Here is a 20,631-nt window from a genome sequence, read left to right on the forward strand (position 1 = left end):
GAATTCGAGACCAGCCTGGCCAACATGGTGAAACCCTGTCTTTACTAGTAATACAAAAATTAGCCGAGTTTAGTGGTGCTCACCTGTAATCCCAGCTACTCTGGAGGCTGAGGTACGAGACTAGCTTGAACCCGGGAGGCAGAGGTTGCAGTGAGCCGAGATCATGCCACTATACTCCAGCCCATGCGACCATGGGACTCTGTCTGAAAAAGAAAAAGAAATTTATTCATTGCTTTTAGTGCCACTGACTTGGCTAAATTAAAATTGTTTATCAGTGATGTTTACATTTTTAAAAGTAAACAATTGGTAAAGGAATTGTATGCAAATATAAGTGGTGAATTCTGGACTACTTCTTGGATATCATTGATAATTTGGCTCTGTTTTCACTTTTTTCCCTCTTTAGGCCAAGAGGCAACAGCGAAAACTCAACTTCTTAATTACCCAGACAGAGTTGTATGCCCATTTCATGAGTCGCAAACGAGATATGGGTCATGATGGTATCCAGGAAGAAATCCTAAGGAAACTAGAAGACAGTTCTACCCAGAGACAAATCGATATAGGTGGAGGAGTGGTAGTTAACATCACACAGGAAGATTATGGTGAGTCCTCAGTCAGGACTTAGAGGAAGGCTACCTCTTATTTTTTATATCTAAAGGTTATATACATTAATTCTTGCAAAATTTTTATTGATTCATAGGTAATTTACCAGAAAAGAGAGATTTATTGTACTGGAGTAGGGAAAGTGTGTTTCTATAACAGAAGTATAAGACCATTTATTAAAGAATTTGAATAGGAAGGGTTGTGGTTATATGATCTTGCAAGTTTGGGAATACTTTTGTTGTGATTTGTTAGTAGAAAAAACAGGTATTGTAATCAGAGTTCAGTAGAACTGAACTGTGTTTCAGTGGAGGAAAACATCTCTCACATAATAAGATTCTTGTTTATTTAAGCACGAGAAAGCAACTGTTCAGTTGTCTTTATGTGATCACAAGGAGAGGGAGGAATTGGGATGAAGTTTGAGAGGAATTTCACGGAGAATGCTGATTAAGATTGTGTTGAGCTAGAAATAGTAGAGATTGTAACTGCTTTATAGTATCATGGGGTTTACATATGTCTGTATTTCTCCTGTTAAAATAGTTTCACCTATCATAAATATATTAAAATTTTGAATCCTGATTGTCTTGATTGTTGTAGCTTGGTATTATTTGGTAGAAGAAACCCCAATACTGAGAGGGAGTGCCGTGATGTTTTTTGTGAGCTTGCTTTGGCTACTGGAGACTGTGGCAGCCTTCCACCTCCATTGCATTTCCAGCTTCTTTCCTCTGAGAATTTAGCCTTTCTCTTCCCCCACCCTCTGTGAACCCAGGGATAAGTAGAATGAGGGAATCAGGGATCCACATATATTGGTGTTAATTGTATCTTAGAACAAGATCAGTTGATAAAGTGTGATAATCCATAAATTTTCCTTTTCAGATAGTAACCATTTTAAAGCCCAGGCCCTGAAGAATGCTGAAAATGCTTACCATATTCACCAAGCTCGGGTGAGTCTTCAGATAGAAAGATTTACTGTAATTGGCCCTGGAAATACCCCACAAGCCTTTACTTAGGTGGTCTTCCTTTAGTCTTAATCACATTTGCAATTAAAAGCATAGACTAGCTTGTGTATATGTGTGTGAGTAACTGTGTGTAGGGTGTGGAGCTGGGTCTCTTTCACTTTAGAATAGTAGGGATACTAGAAGAAAGGCAGAAAAATGAATATTCAGTTTTCTAGCTTCAGCAATGTGTTAATTTCAGGTTAGAACAGTTTGTATTTTTTTTCTTTCTCTTGAGTAATCGTGGGCAATATAGTATGAAATGCATCATAGATGTTTAATGAAAAAGACCATACTCACCTGGCGCGGTGGCTTGCTCCTGTAATCCCAGCACTTTGGGAGGCTGAGGCGGGCGGATCACGAGGTCAGGAGATCGAGACCATCCTGGCTAATGCGGTGAAACCCCATCTCTACTAAAATACAAAAAATTAGCCAGGCGTGGTGGCGGGTGCCTGTAGTCCCAGCTACTCGGGAGGCTGAGGCAAGAGAATGGCCTGAACCCGGGAGGCGGAGGTTGCAGTGAGCCGAGATTGCGCCACTGCACTCCAGCCTGTGGGACAGAGCGAGACTCCATCTCAAAAAAGAAAAAGACCACACTCTTGGCTTGTTGAGAGAGCCACATCATGGTTTCAAAAAACTGCTACGTTATTTAATGCCTTCTTTCACTTAAGTAATAACTCGCTCTTTGTTATTTATTTCTTCTTCTTTTTTTTTTTTTGAGACGGGAGTCTTGCTTTGTCACCCTCCTGAGTAGCTGGGACTACAGGTGTGCACCACCATACCCAGCTAATTTTTTTTATTTTAGTAGAGACGGGGTTTCACCATGTTGGCCAGGATGGTCTCGATCTCCTGACCTCATGATCCTTCCGCCTTGGCCTCCCAAAGTGCTGGGATTACAGGCATGAGCCACTGCGCCCGGCCCAAGCTCTTTGTTATGTATGATATAGTGATGTTTAACAAAATCAGAAAGAAACTACAATCAGGTTGAATTAAGTAAAAAATTTGCTGTTTTTAATATATTGCATAGGAGCCCCTATTGACATTGACATTGACAGAGCATAAGTCAAGGATAGACGAATGTGACCTTCCCCAATTTATAATATAATTGTTACATTAAATAATATTAGTAATATGTTTTATAGAAATGATGTCATATGATACTACATTATATTATCAGATTACGAGAAATTTTGTTCCAATTATTTTTCTTAGCACAGGGTAGATATATTGTTATCTTGAGTTGTATTTGATGTCATATTTTTCCTCTTTTTTTTTTTTTTCTGATTTTGTTTTTTTTACTTTCCAGACAAGGTCATTTGATGAAGATGCAAAAGAAAGTCGAGCAGCTGCCCTACGGGCAGCAAACAAGTCTGGCACTGGGTTTGGGGAGAGTTATAGCCTGGCTAACCCATCTATCCGGGCTGGTGAGGATATTCCACAGCCCACAATTTTTAATGGCAAATTGAAAGGTTATCAACTGAAGGGCATGAATTGGTTGGCCAATCTCTATGAACAGGTGAATTTTAGAACCATGTCATTCTCTTCTATTATCTCTTTTCCTAAAGTCATTTGTTCAGTGTGATTGTGAAATGAGTACAAGATCTGGCTGGGCGTGGTGGCTCATGCCTGTAATGCCAGCACTTTGGGAGGCCAAGGCGGGCTGATCACCTGAGGTTGGGAGTTTGAGACCAGCCTGACCAACATGGTGAAACCCCTTCTCTACTAAAAAAAAAAAAAAAAAAAAAATACAAAATTAGCCTGGTGTGGTGGCACATGCCTGTGATCCCAGCTACTTGGGAGGCTGAGGCAGGAGAATCATTTGAACCCGGGAGGCGGAGATTGCGGTGAGCCAAGATGGCACCATTGCACTCTAGCCTGGGCAACAAGAGCAAAACTCCCATCTCAAAAAAAAAAAAAAAAAAAAAAAAAAAGAGTACAAGATCATGTTTTATATTTCACCCTTTTAAAAAGCTATATCCTGGGGAGGGATAGCATTGGGAGAAATACCTAATGTAAATGACGAGTTAATGGGTGCAGCACACCAATGTGGCACATGTATACATATGTAACCTGCATGTTGTGCACATGTACCCTAGAACTTGAAGTATAATAAAAAAATTAATGTAGATTTATTTAAAAATACAAAGCTATATCCTTTGACAGGAGGCAGAAGGATGTCTCTGTTTCTCTTTTTTGAGATAGGATCTTACTCTGTCACCCAGGCTGAAGCGCAGTGGTGCGTTTATGGCTCACTGTAGCCTTAAACTCCTGGGCTCAAGTGATCCTCCTGCCTCAGCCCCAAGAATAGCTGGAACTACAGACACATGCCACCATGCCTGGCTAATTTTTGTATGTTTTGTAGAAACAGGGTGTCTCCATGTTGCCCAGACTGGTCTCAAACTCCTGAGCTCGTGCGATATGCCTGCCTCGGCCTCCCAAAGTGCCGGGACAGGCATGAGCCACTGCGCCCAGCTAATGTCTTTCTTTTTTCTAACCTGGAGATCCTACTGCAGAATATTTGTGTATTTCTTGTGGTTGTCTTATATGGACTTGGTAAATCTAATTGTTTTTGTGTCTGGGTTGTATTAGCTAACAAACTGGCCTTGCCCTGTCTCATGTATCATGGTTCATAGTTGTAGCTGTAGCACTGGCAAAAGCAATTACTGTAGCAGTGGGTAAAAGTGCTGAGGCTGAGTATCTCTAGTCACTTCTCTTTAAACAAGCCAGTTATCTTGGTCGTTCTTTTTGGTAATAGGTTGAACTTAATTTGATGAAATGCATGAGGTGTTGACCACGTATTTTTTTTTCCCAGGGTATTAATGGCATTCTTGCTGATGAAATGGGCCTTGGTAAAACAGTACAGAGCATTGCCCTTCTGGCCCATCTGGCTGAGGTGGGTAGATGCAATCTTTCTATCTTCATTTCTCTAGAATTTAGGGTAATTTCCGTTGAAAATCAGCCACTTAAAAGCACTTTGCTAAGCTGTGTAGCATTCGAAGATGGTGGGACTGGATTCTTGCCTCAGAGCTTTATAAGGGGACAGTATTTTATAACTTTTTGGTTTTTAAGAGGGCTAGGACAATTTTTGAGCATGTGATTTTGAGACACTCCTTTCCACTCTGCATTGATTACCACCAGTGTAGTGGCAAGGGCAATATAGTTAGATCAGAACACCTTGCCTAACATTTCAGCTCTACTCTTACTACCAGTGTAAACTTGGGCAATTTAGCCTCTTTTTCAACTTAACTCTCTGAGGCTTAGTTTCCTTTTCCTCTTCTATGGAGACATTATATACTTTATAGGAATTTTATAAGAATTAAATTTAAAAAATGTGTAAAACTGAAAAAAGCAAAAGCTCTATACCTATTAAATAACTACAAGATTGTCATGATAACTAGTATAGTAGAAAACAATACATACAAGTCAGTGTGTCATAAATGCTTTGTGGATAAGAACTATAAGAGGTCAGAAGAGGGAATAGTTGCTTGCCATTTTTTTCTCAAGGTGTGTCTTTATGTTATTAACATAGGATATTACTATTGAATGTGCAGATTTGGGATTTGCTCACTGTTTCTCTTGTTATTTGTTTCCTATTCTTAGATTGTTCTTGTCATTAATTATAATTTTGAATTAAATACCTTCCTTTTCCTGTAGTTGGCTGACTGGGTTTTTCTGTTGCAGAGAGAGAACATTTGGGGACCTTTCTTAATAATTTCACCTGCGTCTACACTTAACAATTGGCACCAGGAGTTTACTAGATTTGTTCCTAAATTTAAGGTAAATATCAGTCCAACCAAAACATCTATTGCTCTTTAAAATAAACGTTTTGACTCTCCTTTTCTTGCCCTACTAATTTAATTATTCATAATAGTTTTAAGTTTTGGCCGGACTTGGGGGCTCACACTTGTAATCTCAGCACTTTGGGAGGTTGAGGTCGGTGGATCACGAGGTCAGGAAGTCGAGATCATCCTGGCTAACAAGGTGAAACCCCGTCTCTACTAAAAAAAAAAAAAAAAGAAAATTATCCAGGCGTGGTGCCATACGTCTGTAGTCCCAGCTACTCAGGAGGCTGAGGCAGGAGAATCGATTGAACGGGGCAGGGTGGCAGGGGGTGAGGGGGCGAGGGGAGGTCGCAGTGAGGGGAGGTTGCAGCGAGCTGAGAATGTGCTGTTGCACTCCATCCAGGGCGACAGAGCAAGACTCCTTCCGTCACAAAAACAAAAATGTCTCATACATTGTTCCAAAATAACTTGCATATAATCACTATAAAACTTACTGCTGGGAACAATGAGTGCATATTGCATTTAGCCTGATGAATTGATACTCCTGGTCAAACTGCCATAATAGAAAACATCTACCTTGTTTGTTTTAACATAGATTTTGACAAATCATACCGTCAGTACACATCCTATCATTTATGGCATTGCTCTTTTCATTCAAATCTATTTTAAGTAATTTGTTTCTTTTTTTAAATACGTCTTGTTTTTGTTTTGAGATGGAGTCTCGCTCTGTTGCCAAGGCTAGAGTGCAGTGGTGCAATCTCGGCTCACTGCAACCTCCATCTCCCAGGTTCAAGCAATTCTCCTGCCTCAGCCTCCTGAGTAACTGGGATTACAGGTGTCTGCCACCATGCCCAGCTAATTGTTTTGTATTTTTAATAGAGACAGGGTTTCACCATGTTGCCCAGGCTGGTCTCAAACTCTTGACCTCAGGTGATCCACACGCCTCGGCCTCCAAAAACGCAAGGATTACAGGCATGAGCCACCGCACACAGCCGTTTTTGTTTTTATCAGTTTCGCTCTTGTTGCCCAGGCTAGAGTGTAATGGTGCGACCTCTGCTCACCGCAACCTTTCCTCCAGGGTTGAAGCGATTCTTCTGCCTCAGCCTCCCGAGTAGCTGGGATTACAGGCATGTGCCACCATGCCCGGCTAATTTTGTATTTTTAGTAGAGACGGGGTTTCTCTACTGACCATGTTGGTCAGGCTGGTCTCGAACCCCTGACCTCAGGTGATCCACCCGTGTCAGCCTCCTGAAGTGCTGGGATTACAGGCGTGAGCCACTGCATCCAGCCCGTTTTGCTTTTTTAGTAGAGGCAGGTCTCACTATGTTGCCCAGGCTGGTCTTGAACTCCTGGCCTCTAGTCAACCTTCCTCCTCAGCCTCCCAAAGTCCTGGGATTACAGGCATGAGCCACTAAACCCAGCCAGTTCATTTTCTTAATACTCTAAAGTCTGATCTCTAGTCTTAGTCCAACTTATAATGTCTAAGGTAGATAATGTGAACATTGACTTAATTAATTCAGACGAAAAGAATTCAGGTTGAGGTAGGGGGTGATCAGCAGGGAAGTATTTGGCATCCATTGGGCAAGACATTGATTAGATTTAAACAGCTGCTTAGTTATGAAAAGTTGGAGGAATTTAAGAAGGAATGAATAGGATTTATTGTTTGCAATTTAAAAGAATTGAAAATGAGTTTAATATGTGTTCTATCCCTAAAGGAATATGATAATGAAGTTGCACAGTTAGGATAGTATTTTGGAGATTATATATCAAAATATGTTGACATGATCTCTGTGATTTTGGGTCTCTGTAATAGTGATGGGTTTCATGTAGTTTGAGGAGCATGGGATAGGGTAGAAATGTGAGGCAGGTATTTTTCTGGCTTACGCTTTGTATGGAATAGGAAATTGTCTGAAATTTCCCACTTTGAGGCAGGTTTATGGCTGTGGTCCCATTTTGTGGCTAAATTGTAGACGTGGAAACTGTATAAGGAGTGTTAGGATATATAGCTTTTAACTTGACTGACTCATTTGCATCTTGCTGAGATGATGATGAGATCATTCTAACGCAATTTGTTGAGTATTTTCTCTTGAATTGTTTGTCTTGTGGAATGGTGATCACCATCTTTTTCTGCTTTTTTTTCATATAATGTTCAGTATATATTGAACAATGCAGATATTGAAAAACAAAAGGTCTTGGCCGGGCACAGTGGCTCACGCCTGTAATCTCAGCACTTTGGGAGGCTGAGGCGGGTGGATCACAAGGTCAGGAGTTCAAGACCAGCCTGGCCGAGATGGTGAAACCCCGTCTGTACTAAAAATACAAAAAGTAGCCTGGCGTTATGGCGGGTGCCTGTAATCCTGGCTACTTGGGAGGCTGAGGCAGGAGAATCGCTTGAACCCAGGAGGCAGAGTTTGCAGTGAGCAGAGATCGTGCCACTGCACTCCAGCCTGGGCGACAGAGTAAGAATCTGTCTCAAAAAGAAAAAAGAAAAATCAAAGGTCTTAAAATTTTTTCACCAAACCACTTAAGTTTTCAGTAGCTCTTCCACTGGCTGATAGATGGCAATGTGATATTACTAATGTCATTGATACCTTTCCTTTGACTTTATAAGTATGCCTGAAACAGAGCTATCATTTGCATGTTGACCTTTCTTTTGATATTCTAATTTAGGGTTATATACCGTGTGGGTGTTGCCACCTCTTTGATTTTTTTTCTTTGCTTTTTTTTTTTTTTCTTAGAGACATTTTCTCCTTCTGTCTCCCAAGGTGGAGTGCCGAGACGTGATCATAGCTCACCGCAGCCCTGAACTCCACCTCAAGCCATTCTCCCACATCAGCCTTCCAAGTAGCTAGGACTACAGGCATGCAGCGCCACACCCAGCTAATTTTTTTTTTTTAATTTTGTGGAGACACGTCTTGCTATGTTTCCAAGGCTGGTCTCTAACTCCTGGCCTCACACGATCATCCCACCTTGGCCTCTTAAAGTGCTGGGATTATAGGCATGAGCCACTGCAGTTGGCCTGATTTTTTTTTCCTAGTGCCCCAATATATTTTTTATTGTGACAAAATACATAGAACATAGTATTTACCATTTTAACTATTTAAAAATGGGCTGGGCCTGGTGGGTCATGCCTGTAATCCCAGTACTTTGGGAGGCCAAGGTGGGAAGATCACTTGAGTCCAGGAGTTCAAGAACAGCCTTGCCAACATAGACCTTGTCTCTACAAAAAATTTAAAAGTTAGTTGGACATGGTAGTGCATGCCTGCAGACCAAGCTTATAAAAAGTGGGCCGGGTGCGGTGGCTCACGCCTGTAATCCCAGCACTTCGGGAGGCTGAGGCAGGGGAGTCACCTGAGGTCAGGAGTTCTAAACCAGCCTAACCAATGTGGAGAAACCCCATCTCTACTAAAAATACCAAATTATCTGGGCATGGTGGCACATGCCCGTAATCCCAGCTACTACTCGGGAGGCTGAGGCAGGAGAATCGCTTGAACCCAGGAGGCAGAGGTTGTGGTGAGCCGAAATTGTGCCATTGCACTCCAGCCTGGGCAACAAGAGCGCAACTCTGTCTCAAAAAAAAAAAAAGTACAATGTAGTAGCATTAGGTACATTCACAATCTTGTGTAACCATCACTGCTGTCTAGTTTCATAACTTTTTCATCAGCCCAAACAGAAGGCCTTTACCCACTAAGCAATCACGTTGTATTCACCTTGTGCTTAGCAAACTCTGGCAACCACAAACTCAACTCCTGTGGCTGGATTTGCTTATTCTGAACACTTTGTGAATGCCATTTCTGTCTGGCTTCTTTTACTGAGTATAAAGTTTTCAAGCTTTGTCCATATAATAGCATGTATCAGTGCTTTATTCCTTTATATGGCTGAGTAATATTCCATTGTGTATATATATCACATGTTCATCCATTCATCTGTTGATGAATATTTGGGTTGTTTCCACCTTTTGGCTGTTGTGAATAGTACTGCTATGAACATTCCTGTGCAAGTTTTTGAACACTTCTACTGTTTTCACTTCTTTTGGATATGTACCTATGAGTAGAATTGCTAGGTCATATGGTAATTCTACTTATTAAGGAATCTGCCACCTGTTTTTTGTTTGTTTGTTTTTTGTTTTATGTCACAGAGTCTTGTTCTGTCACCCAGGCTGGAGTGCAGTGGCACGATCTTGGCTCACTGCAACCTCTGCCTCCCAGGTTCAAGCAATTCTGCCTCAGCCTCCTGAGTAGCTGGGACTACAGTGGTGTACCACCACACCAGCTAATTTTTGTATTTTTGGTAGAGACGGAGTTTCACCATGTTAGCCAGGCTGGTCTTGAACTCCTGACCTCAGGTGATCTGCCCGCCTCTGCCTCCCAAAGTGCTAGGATTGTAGGCGTGAGTCACCACGCCCAGCCTGCTAGCTGTTTTTGAATGGCTGTAAACTAAGAATAGTTTTTACATTTTAAAATTATTGATAAAAAAATAAACTTTCATAGAATGTGACATACAAAGTTGAAAGTCGTACATATTGGAACACAGCCCCACACTGCACTCTTTTTCTACCTTTTTTTTTTGAGACAGTGTCTCGCTCTGTTTCCCACGCTGGAGTGCAGTGACATGATCTTGCCTCACTGCAACCTCTGCCTCCTCCAGGTTCAAGCAGTTCTTCTGCCTCAAGCTCCCGTGTAACTGGGACTACAGGAGCCTGCCACCATGCCCGGTGAATTTCTATATTTTTAGTAGAGGCTGAGTTTCCCCACATTGGCCAGACTGGTCTCGAATTCCTGAGCTCAAGCGATCCTCCTACCTTGGCCTCTCAAACTGCTGGGATTACAGACGTTAGCCACCATGCCCAGCCAGCTTTTTTCTTTATCTGATGTCTTGAGATGGAGCTTAGAGTATTCATTTTCAGCTTCTAATAGATGTACTTTTAAGGATATTCATTGCTTTCTGAGCATGACTTTAGGCATCCAAAGGTTTGATGTGTCATATATACATTATCTTTCACTTCATCATAATCTCTAACTTCCATTGCAAGTTCATTTTTGATCCATGGGTTATTTAAAAGTGTATTTCTAGGTGGGATGATCACTTGAGCCCTGGAGTTCAAGGCTACAGTGAGCTATGATCACACCACTGTACTCCAGCCTGGGCAACAGGGCGAGACATCTCTTTTAAAAAATAAAAAGTGTAATTCTTAATTTTCAAACAGTGGAGGATTGTCTAGATGTCTTGTTTGTTATTAATTGATACCTTAAATTCACATTGGTAAAAGAAACTTTTTATGACTTTAATGTTTTGAAATTTGTTGAACCCTCGTTTTTATGTCTCAGCATATTGTCAGTTTTTATATGTCCTCTGTGTATTGGAAAATTATAGGTATTCTGCCCTTATTCATTGCAGTGTTGCATATATGTTGATTTAGGTCAAAGTTTGTTAAGTTGTTCAGCTCTTTCATGTCTTTACTGATTCGTCTGCCTATTCTGTCACTGACTGAGAGTGGTATATTAAAATATATCATGATTATGGATTTGTCCATTTCTCTTCTGTCCATTTTTGCTTTATATATTTGAGGCTGTAAGATGTATACAAATTTATAATCATTTTATCTTCCTGGTGAACTGAACCTTTTATTATTATGAAATTTTCCTTTTAAAGATTTTTTGACTAAAAGTCTATATTTTCTGATATATATTGTTTTTCTTTAGTTAATTTTTTTCTGAATACATGTTGTGAGAGCATCTTTGCTAATTTTTACATGGCTCTTTTTCTTCCTTTTATTTTTAGTCATTTTACATCATTTATGGTGCAATTCTCTTTTTGAAACGGAGTCTTTATCTGTCGCCAGGCTAGAGTGCAGTGGCGCAATCTCAGCTCACTGCAACCTCCGTCTCCAGGGTTCAAGCAATTCTCCTGTCTCAGCCTCCCTAGTAGCTGGGATTACAGGGGCATGCCACCACGCCCGGCTAATTTTTGTATTTTTAGTAGAGACGGGGTTTCAGCATGTTAGCCAGGCTGGTCTCTAACTCCTGACCTCAAATGATCTGCCTGCCTCAGCTTCCCAAAGTGCCGAGATTATAGGTGTGAGCCACTGTGGCCAACCTTAAGGTGTATTTCTTGCCTCTTATTGGGAATATTTGTGCTTTTAATGTAAATGCTGATATATTGAGTTTAAGTCTGCCTTGCTAATTGTTTTTCTACTTGTGGCACCTGTTTAATTTTTCTCTTTTCCTTATTTTTAATTTTTTTTTTTTGAGACGGAGTCTGGCTCTGTCACCCAGGCTGGAGTGCAGTGGTGTGATCTCAGCTTACCGCAACCTCTGCCTCCCAGGTTCAAGCAATTCTCCTGCCTCAGCATCCTGAGTAGCTAGAATAACAGGCACCTACCACCATGCCCAACTAATTTTGTTATTTTTAGTAGAGACGGGGTTTCACCATGTTGGCCAGGCTGGTCTTGGACTCCTGACTTCAGGTGATCTGCCCACCTTAGCTTCCCAAAGTGCTGGGATTACAGGTGTGAGCCACTGTGCCCACCCTATTTTAAAAACATTTTTTGGCCCATGACACAGCGCTCAGGAGATCCTGAGAAATGTGTCCCAGTTTTTCGGTTCTCTCCTTTCTTATGTCCTTTTGGACTGATTAAATGTTATTGCTCTCCCTCCCTCTCTTAGCTTATTATTTATCTTAATTGTTTTGCGCTGCTATAACAAAACACAGAAAACTGAGTAATTTATAAAGAAAAGAGATTTGTTATAGTTTCAGAGGGCCTGAGAAGTCAAAAAGTGAGGGATCCTCATCTCACAAGGGCCTTCTTGTTGCATCACCCCAGATTGGAAGGCAGAGGGGCAGAAGAGCCCAGGGTGAGGGGGACTCCTGTGATAATGGCATTAATTCATTCATGAGGGCAAAGCCCCCATGACCTTCCCACCCCTGAAAGGTCCCACCTCTCAGTACTGTTGCATTGGAAATTAAGTTTCCAACACATAAACCTTCAGAGAGATGTTCAAACCATAGCACTAGTCATGTATTTATTTTATTCTTTTTTGTTTTTTTTTTTTTGAGACAGAGTCCCGCTCTGTCACCCACGCTTCAGTGCAGTGGTGTGATCTCCACTCACTGCAACCTCTGCGCCCAGCTAATTTTTGTATTTTTAGTAGAGATAGGGTTTTGCCATGTTGGCCAGGCTGGTCTTGAACTCCTGGCCTCGGGTGACCCATCCGCCTCAGCCTCCCAAAATGCTGAGATTACAGGCATAAGCCACCATACTTGGCCTATTTTATTCTCTAGTAGATAATCTGGGGGAAAAACTTGCCTTCTTGACTTAAAAAAAAAACAATATAAATTAAGAGTTACTACTTTCTGGATAATTTAAAGACTTCAGTGTACTTGAACTACATCCCTTTTGTCTAGACTTATGCTGTAGATGTTGTATACTTTTTATATTTTAAACCCCATTTTATTATTGCTTATATATATTATGTTTAGATTTTTTTAATATTATATATTCAATTTTTATTAATCTTCATTTCTTCCTGCATATTTCTGCTTCCATTTGGCTGAAATTTTTCAAAACAACAAAAGATAGCAGTCTGCAGATTCAAGAAGCCCTGTGAGGTGCAGGGATAAGGAGAAAGAAAACCACATCTAGAAACATCACAGAAAAAGTGCTGAATCTTGCATTCTTTTGTTTCTTTGTGCTTTAATCTGGATATTTTCTTCTGACTTGCCATCTAGTTCACTAATTTTCTCTTTAGCTGCATCTAATCTGTCATTAGATCCATCCATTAATTTCTTGATTTTAGTTACTATATTTTTCAGTTCTAAAAATTCCCTTTGATTCTTTTATAATTTATAGCATACCACTGAAATTCTCTATCTTGTTTTTCATTAACAAATTAGCATTTTTAAAGTATTTTTTATTTTTATTTTTAAATTATTTTATTTATTTTTTTGAGACACAGTCTCACTCTGTCGCCCAGGCTGGAGTGCAGTGGCACGATCTCGGCTCACTGCAACTTCCGCTTCCCAGGTTCAAGCGATTTTCCTGCCTCAGCCTCCTGAGTAGTTGGGACTGCAGGTTTGTGCCACCACTCCTGGCTAATTTTTTTTTTTTTTTTGTATTTTTGGTAGAGACAGTGTTTCACCATGTTGGCCAGGATGGTGTCTATCTCCTGAGCTTGTGATCCACCTGCTTCGGCCTTCCAAAGTGCTAGGATTACAGGTGTGAGCCACTGCGCCCAGCCTAAACTTTTATTTATTTATTTTTTTGAGACAAAGTCTTGCTCTGTTGCCCAGGCTGGACTGCAGTGGCACAATCTTGGCTCACTGCAACCTCTCCCAGGCTCAAGCAATTCTGCCTTAGACTCATGAGTTCCTGGGACTGCAGGCACGTGTCACCACACCTAGCTAACTTTTGTATTTTTTGTAGAGACAGGATTTCACCATGTTGCCCAGGCTGGTCTGAAACTCCCACACTCAGGTGATCTGCCAGCCTCAGTCTCCCAAAATGCTGAGATTACAGGCATGAGCCACTACACCCGGCCAAAAGTCTGTTTTTAATATTTTTATTATTTTAATCTCCTCTGTGTATGTTGTCTTTCTTTCATGTAGGCTTTCAGTCATGTGATATGGTCTTTCTATATGTCTGGTTATTTTTTAATGCTATGCCAGACATTGTATAGGAAAAACTATAGAGAGAAGTGTGGGCTCTCACTACTGTTTTTTTCCTAGAGAGGATTTATGTGTTTTTTTGCCACTAGTAACTATTTGGGGGTTGGCAGGGATGCAAATTATTCAAAGCCTTTTTATTCTGGAATTCAGATGTTTTGAGGCGGGGAGTCGGTACCTATTCAGGCAAGTCTATGTATGATTTACTGTTACTACTACCTTGTAGCCTTTGAGTTCCAACTTAAAGCCAGGGATGTGGCTAGTTACAAGTCTTTTTCCTTGAACTACAATTTTTGTTCTGTATGTCTTACATCTTTTTTTTTTTTTTTTTCTGAGACAAAGTCTTGCTCTTGTCCCCCAGGCTGGAGTGCAGTGGCGCCTTCTCTGCTCACTGCAACCTCTGCCTCCCTGGTAGCTGGGATTACAGGCGCGTGCCACCACACGCGGGTAATTTTTGTATTTTTAGTAGAGACCTTTCACCGTGTTGGCCAGGCTGGTCTCCAACTCCTGACCTCAGGTGTTCTGCCTGCCTCGACCTCCCAAAGTGCTGGGATTACAGGCGTGAGCCACCACACCTAGCCTATTTTACATCTCTTAAGAAAAAGTGTCCTCAGTTTCTTACCCTCTCAACTAGAACTTTTGTAATGCCATGGTACCATCAGTGATAAAGTATACCACATTACTAGGCTAACCTCTCTGGGCTTCCGTTCTTTTCTGATTTGAGCCTCTGTAATTGCCCACTGTCTCAGTAGCTGTTTCATGCCTTCAGACAAATGAACTGTGTGTGTGTGTTTCTATTTGGACAACAGGGTTGGTTAAACCACTTATTCCACCTTTGGCAGGAGAGGAATTCCTATGCTCATTTTATTAGTTTCTTTTTAAATTGTTCCGAATTATATATTTGTTATAATAGTTTTAAGATCATCAATAGAAAGTAATATATATATTGGCCCTTTTTCTAGGTGCTACCATATTGGGGAAATCCTCATGATAGAAAAGTCATCAGAAGGTTCTGGAGTCAGGTAACATTCTACTTAAACTGCATACATACATACCGTACATGCAGTCATTATTTCTCTAATTGATGTGGATAATTTCTTTTAGACAAAAATCTTCTTATCTATTATATATTTCTGGATACTGATCAAGTTTCCATTTTTCTGATACAGTACTTTTCCTGTTGTAGGCAATCAGCTGGACTTGATTTCCAGGATTAATTAAGAATCTTTTTTTTGAGACAAGGTCTTGCTCTGTTGCCTAGGCTGGAGTTCAGTGGCATGATCACAGTTCACTGTAGCCTTGACCTCCTGGCTCAAGCAATCCTCCCACCTCAGCCACCCGAACTACAAGCAGGAGACAGCACACCCAGCTAATTTTTGGGACTATAGGCTCACTACCCCATGCCCGGCTAATTTTTGTATTTTTTGTAGAGATGTGGTTTCAGCCTGTTGCCCAGGGTGGTCTCAAACTCCTGGGCTTAAGCGATCCTCCTGCCTCGGCCTCCCAAAGTACTGGGATTACAGGTGTGAGCCACCACACCTGGCCAGAATTTTTTTCTTTAATAAGCTGAAGACTAGTTTTCAGCCTAGTTTGTGGTAAATGTGACTGCTTTAAAAACAGTTATAGTGGCCGGGCCTGGTGGCTCATGCCTATAATCCCAGCATTTTGGGAGGCCGAGGCAGGAGGATCACTTGAGTCCAGGAGTTTGAGACCAGCCTGAGTAACATAGTGAGACCCCATCTCTACATAAAATAAAATAAAAAAAATTAGCAGGGCATAGTGTTATATGCCTGTAGTCCCAGCTGTTTGGGAGACTAAGGCAGGAGGATCACTTAAGCCCAGGAGGTTGTGTTTGCAGTGAGCCATGTTCACACTGCTGGACTCTAGTCTGGGTAACGGAGTGAGACCCTCTCAACAACAGCAAAACAACAAACAAAACCCCACAGTATGGTTCACTTCACTGCACATCTCCCTACCATATGGGAGAAGCACATCTTCAGGGCTATCTTAAACATTTTGGCCCTAGAAAAACAGTCCATACATCAGTTCCTTATTATGAATTATTAGGTTTCTCTTTTCACCCTTCCCCTTTTATATTTACAGAAGACCCTCTACACTCAGGATGCCCCCTTCCATGTGGTTATTACCAGCTATCAGCTGGTGGTGCAGGATGTAAAGTATTTCCAGCGGGTCAAGTGGCAATACATGGTACTGGATGAGGCTCAGGCGCTCAAGAGTAGTTCCAGGTAACATGAGTAGTAGAAACCAAACTCAATGCATTGGGTTAAGTACACGCACGTACACGCGCACACACACACGCACACACACACACACAGACTTGTATATATGAATGAAATGAAGATATGAGAAGTTTTATTTTATTTTTTTAATAGAGACAAGGTCTCGCTTTGCTGCCCAGGCTAGTCTCGAACTCCTGGCTTCAAGCGATCCTCTTGCATCGGCCTCCCCAAGTGTTGGGATTACAGGGATGAGCCACCCGTCCAATATATGAGAGGTTTTAAATATGACGTGACATGATCTCTGCATCAGTCATGTACCTGATCAGAAGGCAAAAATTCCCTTTTTTTATTTTTTCATGGAACACAAATGTTAATGCCAAGAATACCAAGACTTTTCTCAACTTTCATCTCCCTATTCCAGAAGGTGACATTTTTACAGGTCATCTCTTCAGGGAAAATTTCTATAGAGGAAGGAGTCTCTGCCCTTGCTTTAAGGTATTATTTTAGACAGGAATTCTAAGTAGGAAGTAGAATGTTAGGTTATGTGGATTGGATGCTCTGTTTGTTTTATGTTGATTATCTGAGTCCCTGGATGGTTTTCAGATCTCCAAGAATCCTTTTATTCCAAGTTATGTGTTTAAAATATTCCAGTACCTTTGAGGTCCCGAAGTAAATAAAAAGTGTTATTTAGTGATATTAAACCTCAGGTTTGATATATTTTTTATTAACTCATGGTGAGTCCTTAGAACTTTATTAGAGGTCCATGTTAACTGGCTAGATGATATTTTCTGCAGAACTTTCTTTCTTCTATTCTTTTCTTTCTTTCTTTCTTTCTTTTTTTTTTTTTTTGAGACGTAGTTTCACTCTTGTTTCCCAGGCTGGAGTGCAGTAGCGCAGTCTCAGCTCGCTGCAGCCTCCACCTCCCAGATTCAAGCAATTCTCCTGCCTCAGCCTCCCCGAGTAGCTGGGATTACAAGTGCTCGCCACCATGCCCGGCTAATTTTTGTATTTTTAGTAGAGATGGGGTTTTGCCATGTTGGCCAGGCTTGTCTTGAACTCCTGACCTCAGGTTATCCACCTGCCTCTGCCTCCCAGAGTGCTGGGATTACAGGCGTGAGCCCTTCTCTGGAAGTTTCTATCCTCAGAAAGGTATAACTTCCTACAGCAATCTTTTTTTTTTTTTTTTTTTTTTTTTGAGACAGGGTCTTGCCCTGTTGCCCAGGATGGAGTGTTGCAGTGGCGCAGTTGGGGCTCACTGCAGCCTCGACCTCCCTGTCTCAAACGATCCTCCCATCTCAGTCTCAGAGCTGGGACTATAGGCGTGTGCCACTATGCTGGGTTAATTTTTTGTATTTATAGTAGAGACGAGGTTTCTCCATGCTGCACAGGTTGGTCTTGAACTCCTGGACTGAAGCCTCCCAAAGTGCTGGGAGTAAGACATGAGCCACCACGCTTGGCATACTGCAGTTGTTCGAAGGAGAATATGCCTTTGGCCAGGAGCAACGAAGACTCATTTTACATTTTCTTCTCACACAACACCCCTCATAACTGCTCCCTCCAAACTCATACTGGAAGTGCACAGATTAATAATTTTAACACTTTGTACTACAGATATGTACTTTCTAATTAAATGACTTATGTCAGCAAAACTGGCTAAAGATAATAGAAGAGTTTATAAAGCCAGAAATGATACAGCTCTGCCTATTTGAGGCTATTTTTTCTAAATCCAGATACCATGTTTTCAGTAGAGAGGAGTCATTTCCCTTGGAAGTGTCCTGTTTTCAGCTTTGTTGAATAATGTTTTTCAGTTGAATACATAATGGAGTACTTGATTCTGAATGTTAGTTTTTTGGAAGGCAGTTTTGTCAATATGGGGTCTCAGTAGGATAATTAAAGAACGATTTGTTGCTAACATGAATTTGTAACTCATTTTATCAAACAGTGTTCGTTGGAAGATCCTCTTACAGTTCCAGTGTCGGAATCGTCTTTTGCTAACCGGGACCCCAATTCAGAACACCATGGCAGAGGTAGGCACTAGTCCAGGTCCCAGGTTTATATCTTCATAAAACAGAAGGATTCCAGCAGAGCATAGAATTCTTTACCCATTCCCCTGCAGTGCTACTGCTTTGTATAAATTATAGTCCCCACATAAAAGACTTGCCCCAAGTCGTCTTTTAGGCATAGGCATCATTCCTGTTTTCTTATTCTCTGGCATAAGGCCAATGAATTACTGTATTCTTTTGTATTTATGTAAGGAATACTGACCACATTAGAAAATGTAAACATTTAATGCAGAGACGTGTTTTTGCTAGAGTTGAAATGTAATATTTGTTAACACAGAGGGGAGCTAAAATGTTTGGGGAGAGTTAATTGATCATCTAGAATAAGGGTCAGAAATCCGTATAGAGGCTGAGTGCAGCTGCTCATGCCTGTAGTCCCAACAACTTGGGAGGTCGAAGTGGGAGGATGCCTTGAACCCAGCAGTTCAAGACCAGCCTGGGCAACATGGCGAAACCCAGACGCTACAAAAAAAATCAAAAAATTAGCCAGGCATAGTGGTGCATGCCTGTAGTCTCAGCTACTTAGGAGGCTGAGTTGGGATGATTGCTTGAATCCTGAGGTCGAAGTTCCAATGAGCCGAGATCGTGCCACCGTACTCCAGCCTGGGCAACAGAGTAAGACTCCATCTCAAAAAAAAAAACCAAAAGAAGAAAACTTTATAGAAACTGACAGATAGTATATATTTTGTAGAGTTTGGAGGCCATACTATCATGGTTGCAGCTATTCAACTTTGCTTGTCTAATAAAGTAGCCGTAGACAATACATAAGTGAATGGCCATGGCTATGTTTCAATAAAACTTGATTTAAAATAGTGGTAGACCAGACTTGGCCCAATAGGCTATATTTTTCTAACCCCTAATCTAGGATTATTAGTAGCAAGTTATCATACCTTAGGTTGTGTTTAATTATGGAATAGATTTTTATAAGAAGATCGTTAAAACTATCCCATTGCAAAATCTGAGCATGACTTGCGCTTTGAAACTTTTAGTTTGAAATTAGTTGAAAAATAATCACATTTTGCTACAGCACCTAATAAAATTAGGGTTGGTTGATGAGGCAAGCATATAGTTGAATTCATTCATTTTCTGTCTTTCACTCACACATACACATGCATCTAGGCACTTACACACTAATACACCTGCAATTTTCTCTCTCTACTCTTAATACATCCTTACATGCTGTCATTTTGTTGCTCTATAGCTATTTCATTTTTGTCTTTGTTTACAGCTTTGGGCTCTACTGCATTTCATTATGCCAACATTATTTGATTCACATGAGGAATTTAATGAATGGTTTTCCAAGGACATTGAGAGCCATGCCGAAAACAAATCCGCTATTGATGAGAGTGAGTACTATTATGAGCTGGCTTTCTATCTACCTATCAGTGTAGGCAACCACATAATTGCATATTTTCTTTTATTTGAAGAATTTTTCTTCCAGTATACATAGAAAAATCAGGGGGGAAAAACCCACATTTTTTTGCTTATAAAATAATTGTGTTTTTTGTACATATTTAACAGTCAAAAAGAACTAATTTAGATGATTACTACTATAGTCTTGTCTAATAAAGGCAGATCAGGCTTGATTCATAAAGTATTATATTTTAGCTTGCAGAATTCACATTTCCCATTTAGATCTTGAAAAATTCATATTGGCCAGGCATAGTGGCTCACATCTGTAATCCCAGCACTTTGGGAGGCTAAGGTGGGCGGATCACGTTAGGTCAGGAGTTCAAGACCAGTCTGGCCAACGTGGTGAAACCCTGCCTTTATGAAAATACAAAAATTAGCCGGGCATGATGGTGGGTACCTGTAATCCCAGCTACACGGGAGGCTGAGGCGGGTGAATCGCTTGAACCCAGGAGGTGGAGGTTGCAGTGAGCTGAGATTGCATCATTGCACTCCAGCTTGGGTGATAGAGCGAGACTCTATCTCAAAAGAAAATTCATATTTAATTCTTTGTGGGTCAAATGGGTCAAATGCTGTGGGTCTAATGGGTCAAAGCTTTTTTCCTGTGAAAAAAATAGCAAATATTAGAGGGCCATTTTTGTTATTTTTCTCTATGTATTAGAATTTGTGTCCATTGTGAGCATTTTTAACCTGATCAATACTTTTGATCTTGTTGAATAATATCGCTCTGATTTTAAGAGCATTCTGAAGTGTTTATTACACAGACATGAGCTTGCTCACTATTAGAAAAGTCCTTATGTGATTTTACACTATGAGTTGTTAATTTGCTGACATCCTTTGGAAGGTAATTTTTGGGCAACACTGAGAGTCCCAGATAATTTTTATT

General features: G+C 40.8%; 1 protein-coding gene across 2 annotated transcripts in view; it reads left to right on the forward strand.

The window, feature by feature from the left end:
* Positions 1–20,631, forward strand: part of INO80 (INO80 complex ATPase subunit) — a 139,348-nt gene that overhangs the window by 41,853 nt on the left and 76,864 nt on the right. For both annotated transcript variants that reach the window (XM_032176234.2, XM_032176235.2), the window contains exons 10-18: positions 404–599; positions 1,474–1,541; positions 2,899–3,108; positions 4,405–4,485; positions 5,274–5,369; positions 14,998–15,057; positions 16,139–16,281; positions 18,218–18,302; positions 19,564–19,681. In XM_032176234.2, the coding sequence (XP_032032125.1) occupies positions 404–599; positions 1,474–1,541; positions 2,899–3,108; positions 4,405–4,485; positions 5,274–5,369; positions 14,998–15,057; positions 16,139–16,281; positions 18,218–18,302; positions 19,564–19,681 (1,057 nt within the window). The remainder of the gene's footprint in view (positions 1–403; positions 600–1,473; positions 1,542–2,898; positions 3,109–4,404; positions 4,486–5,273; positions 5,370–14,997; positions 15,058–16,138; positions 16,282–18,217; positions 18,303–19,563; positions 19,682–20,631) is intronic.

The sequence above is a fragment of the Hylobates moloch genome, unplaced genomic scaffold (assembly GCF_009828535.3).
Source record: "Hylobates moloch isolate HMO894 unplaced genomic scaffold, HMol_V3 SCAFFOLD_14, whole genome shotgun sequence".
Lineage (NCBI taxonomy): Eukaryota > Metazoa > Chordata > Mammalia > Primates > Hylobatidae > Hylobates > Hylobates moloch.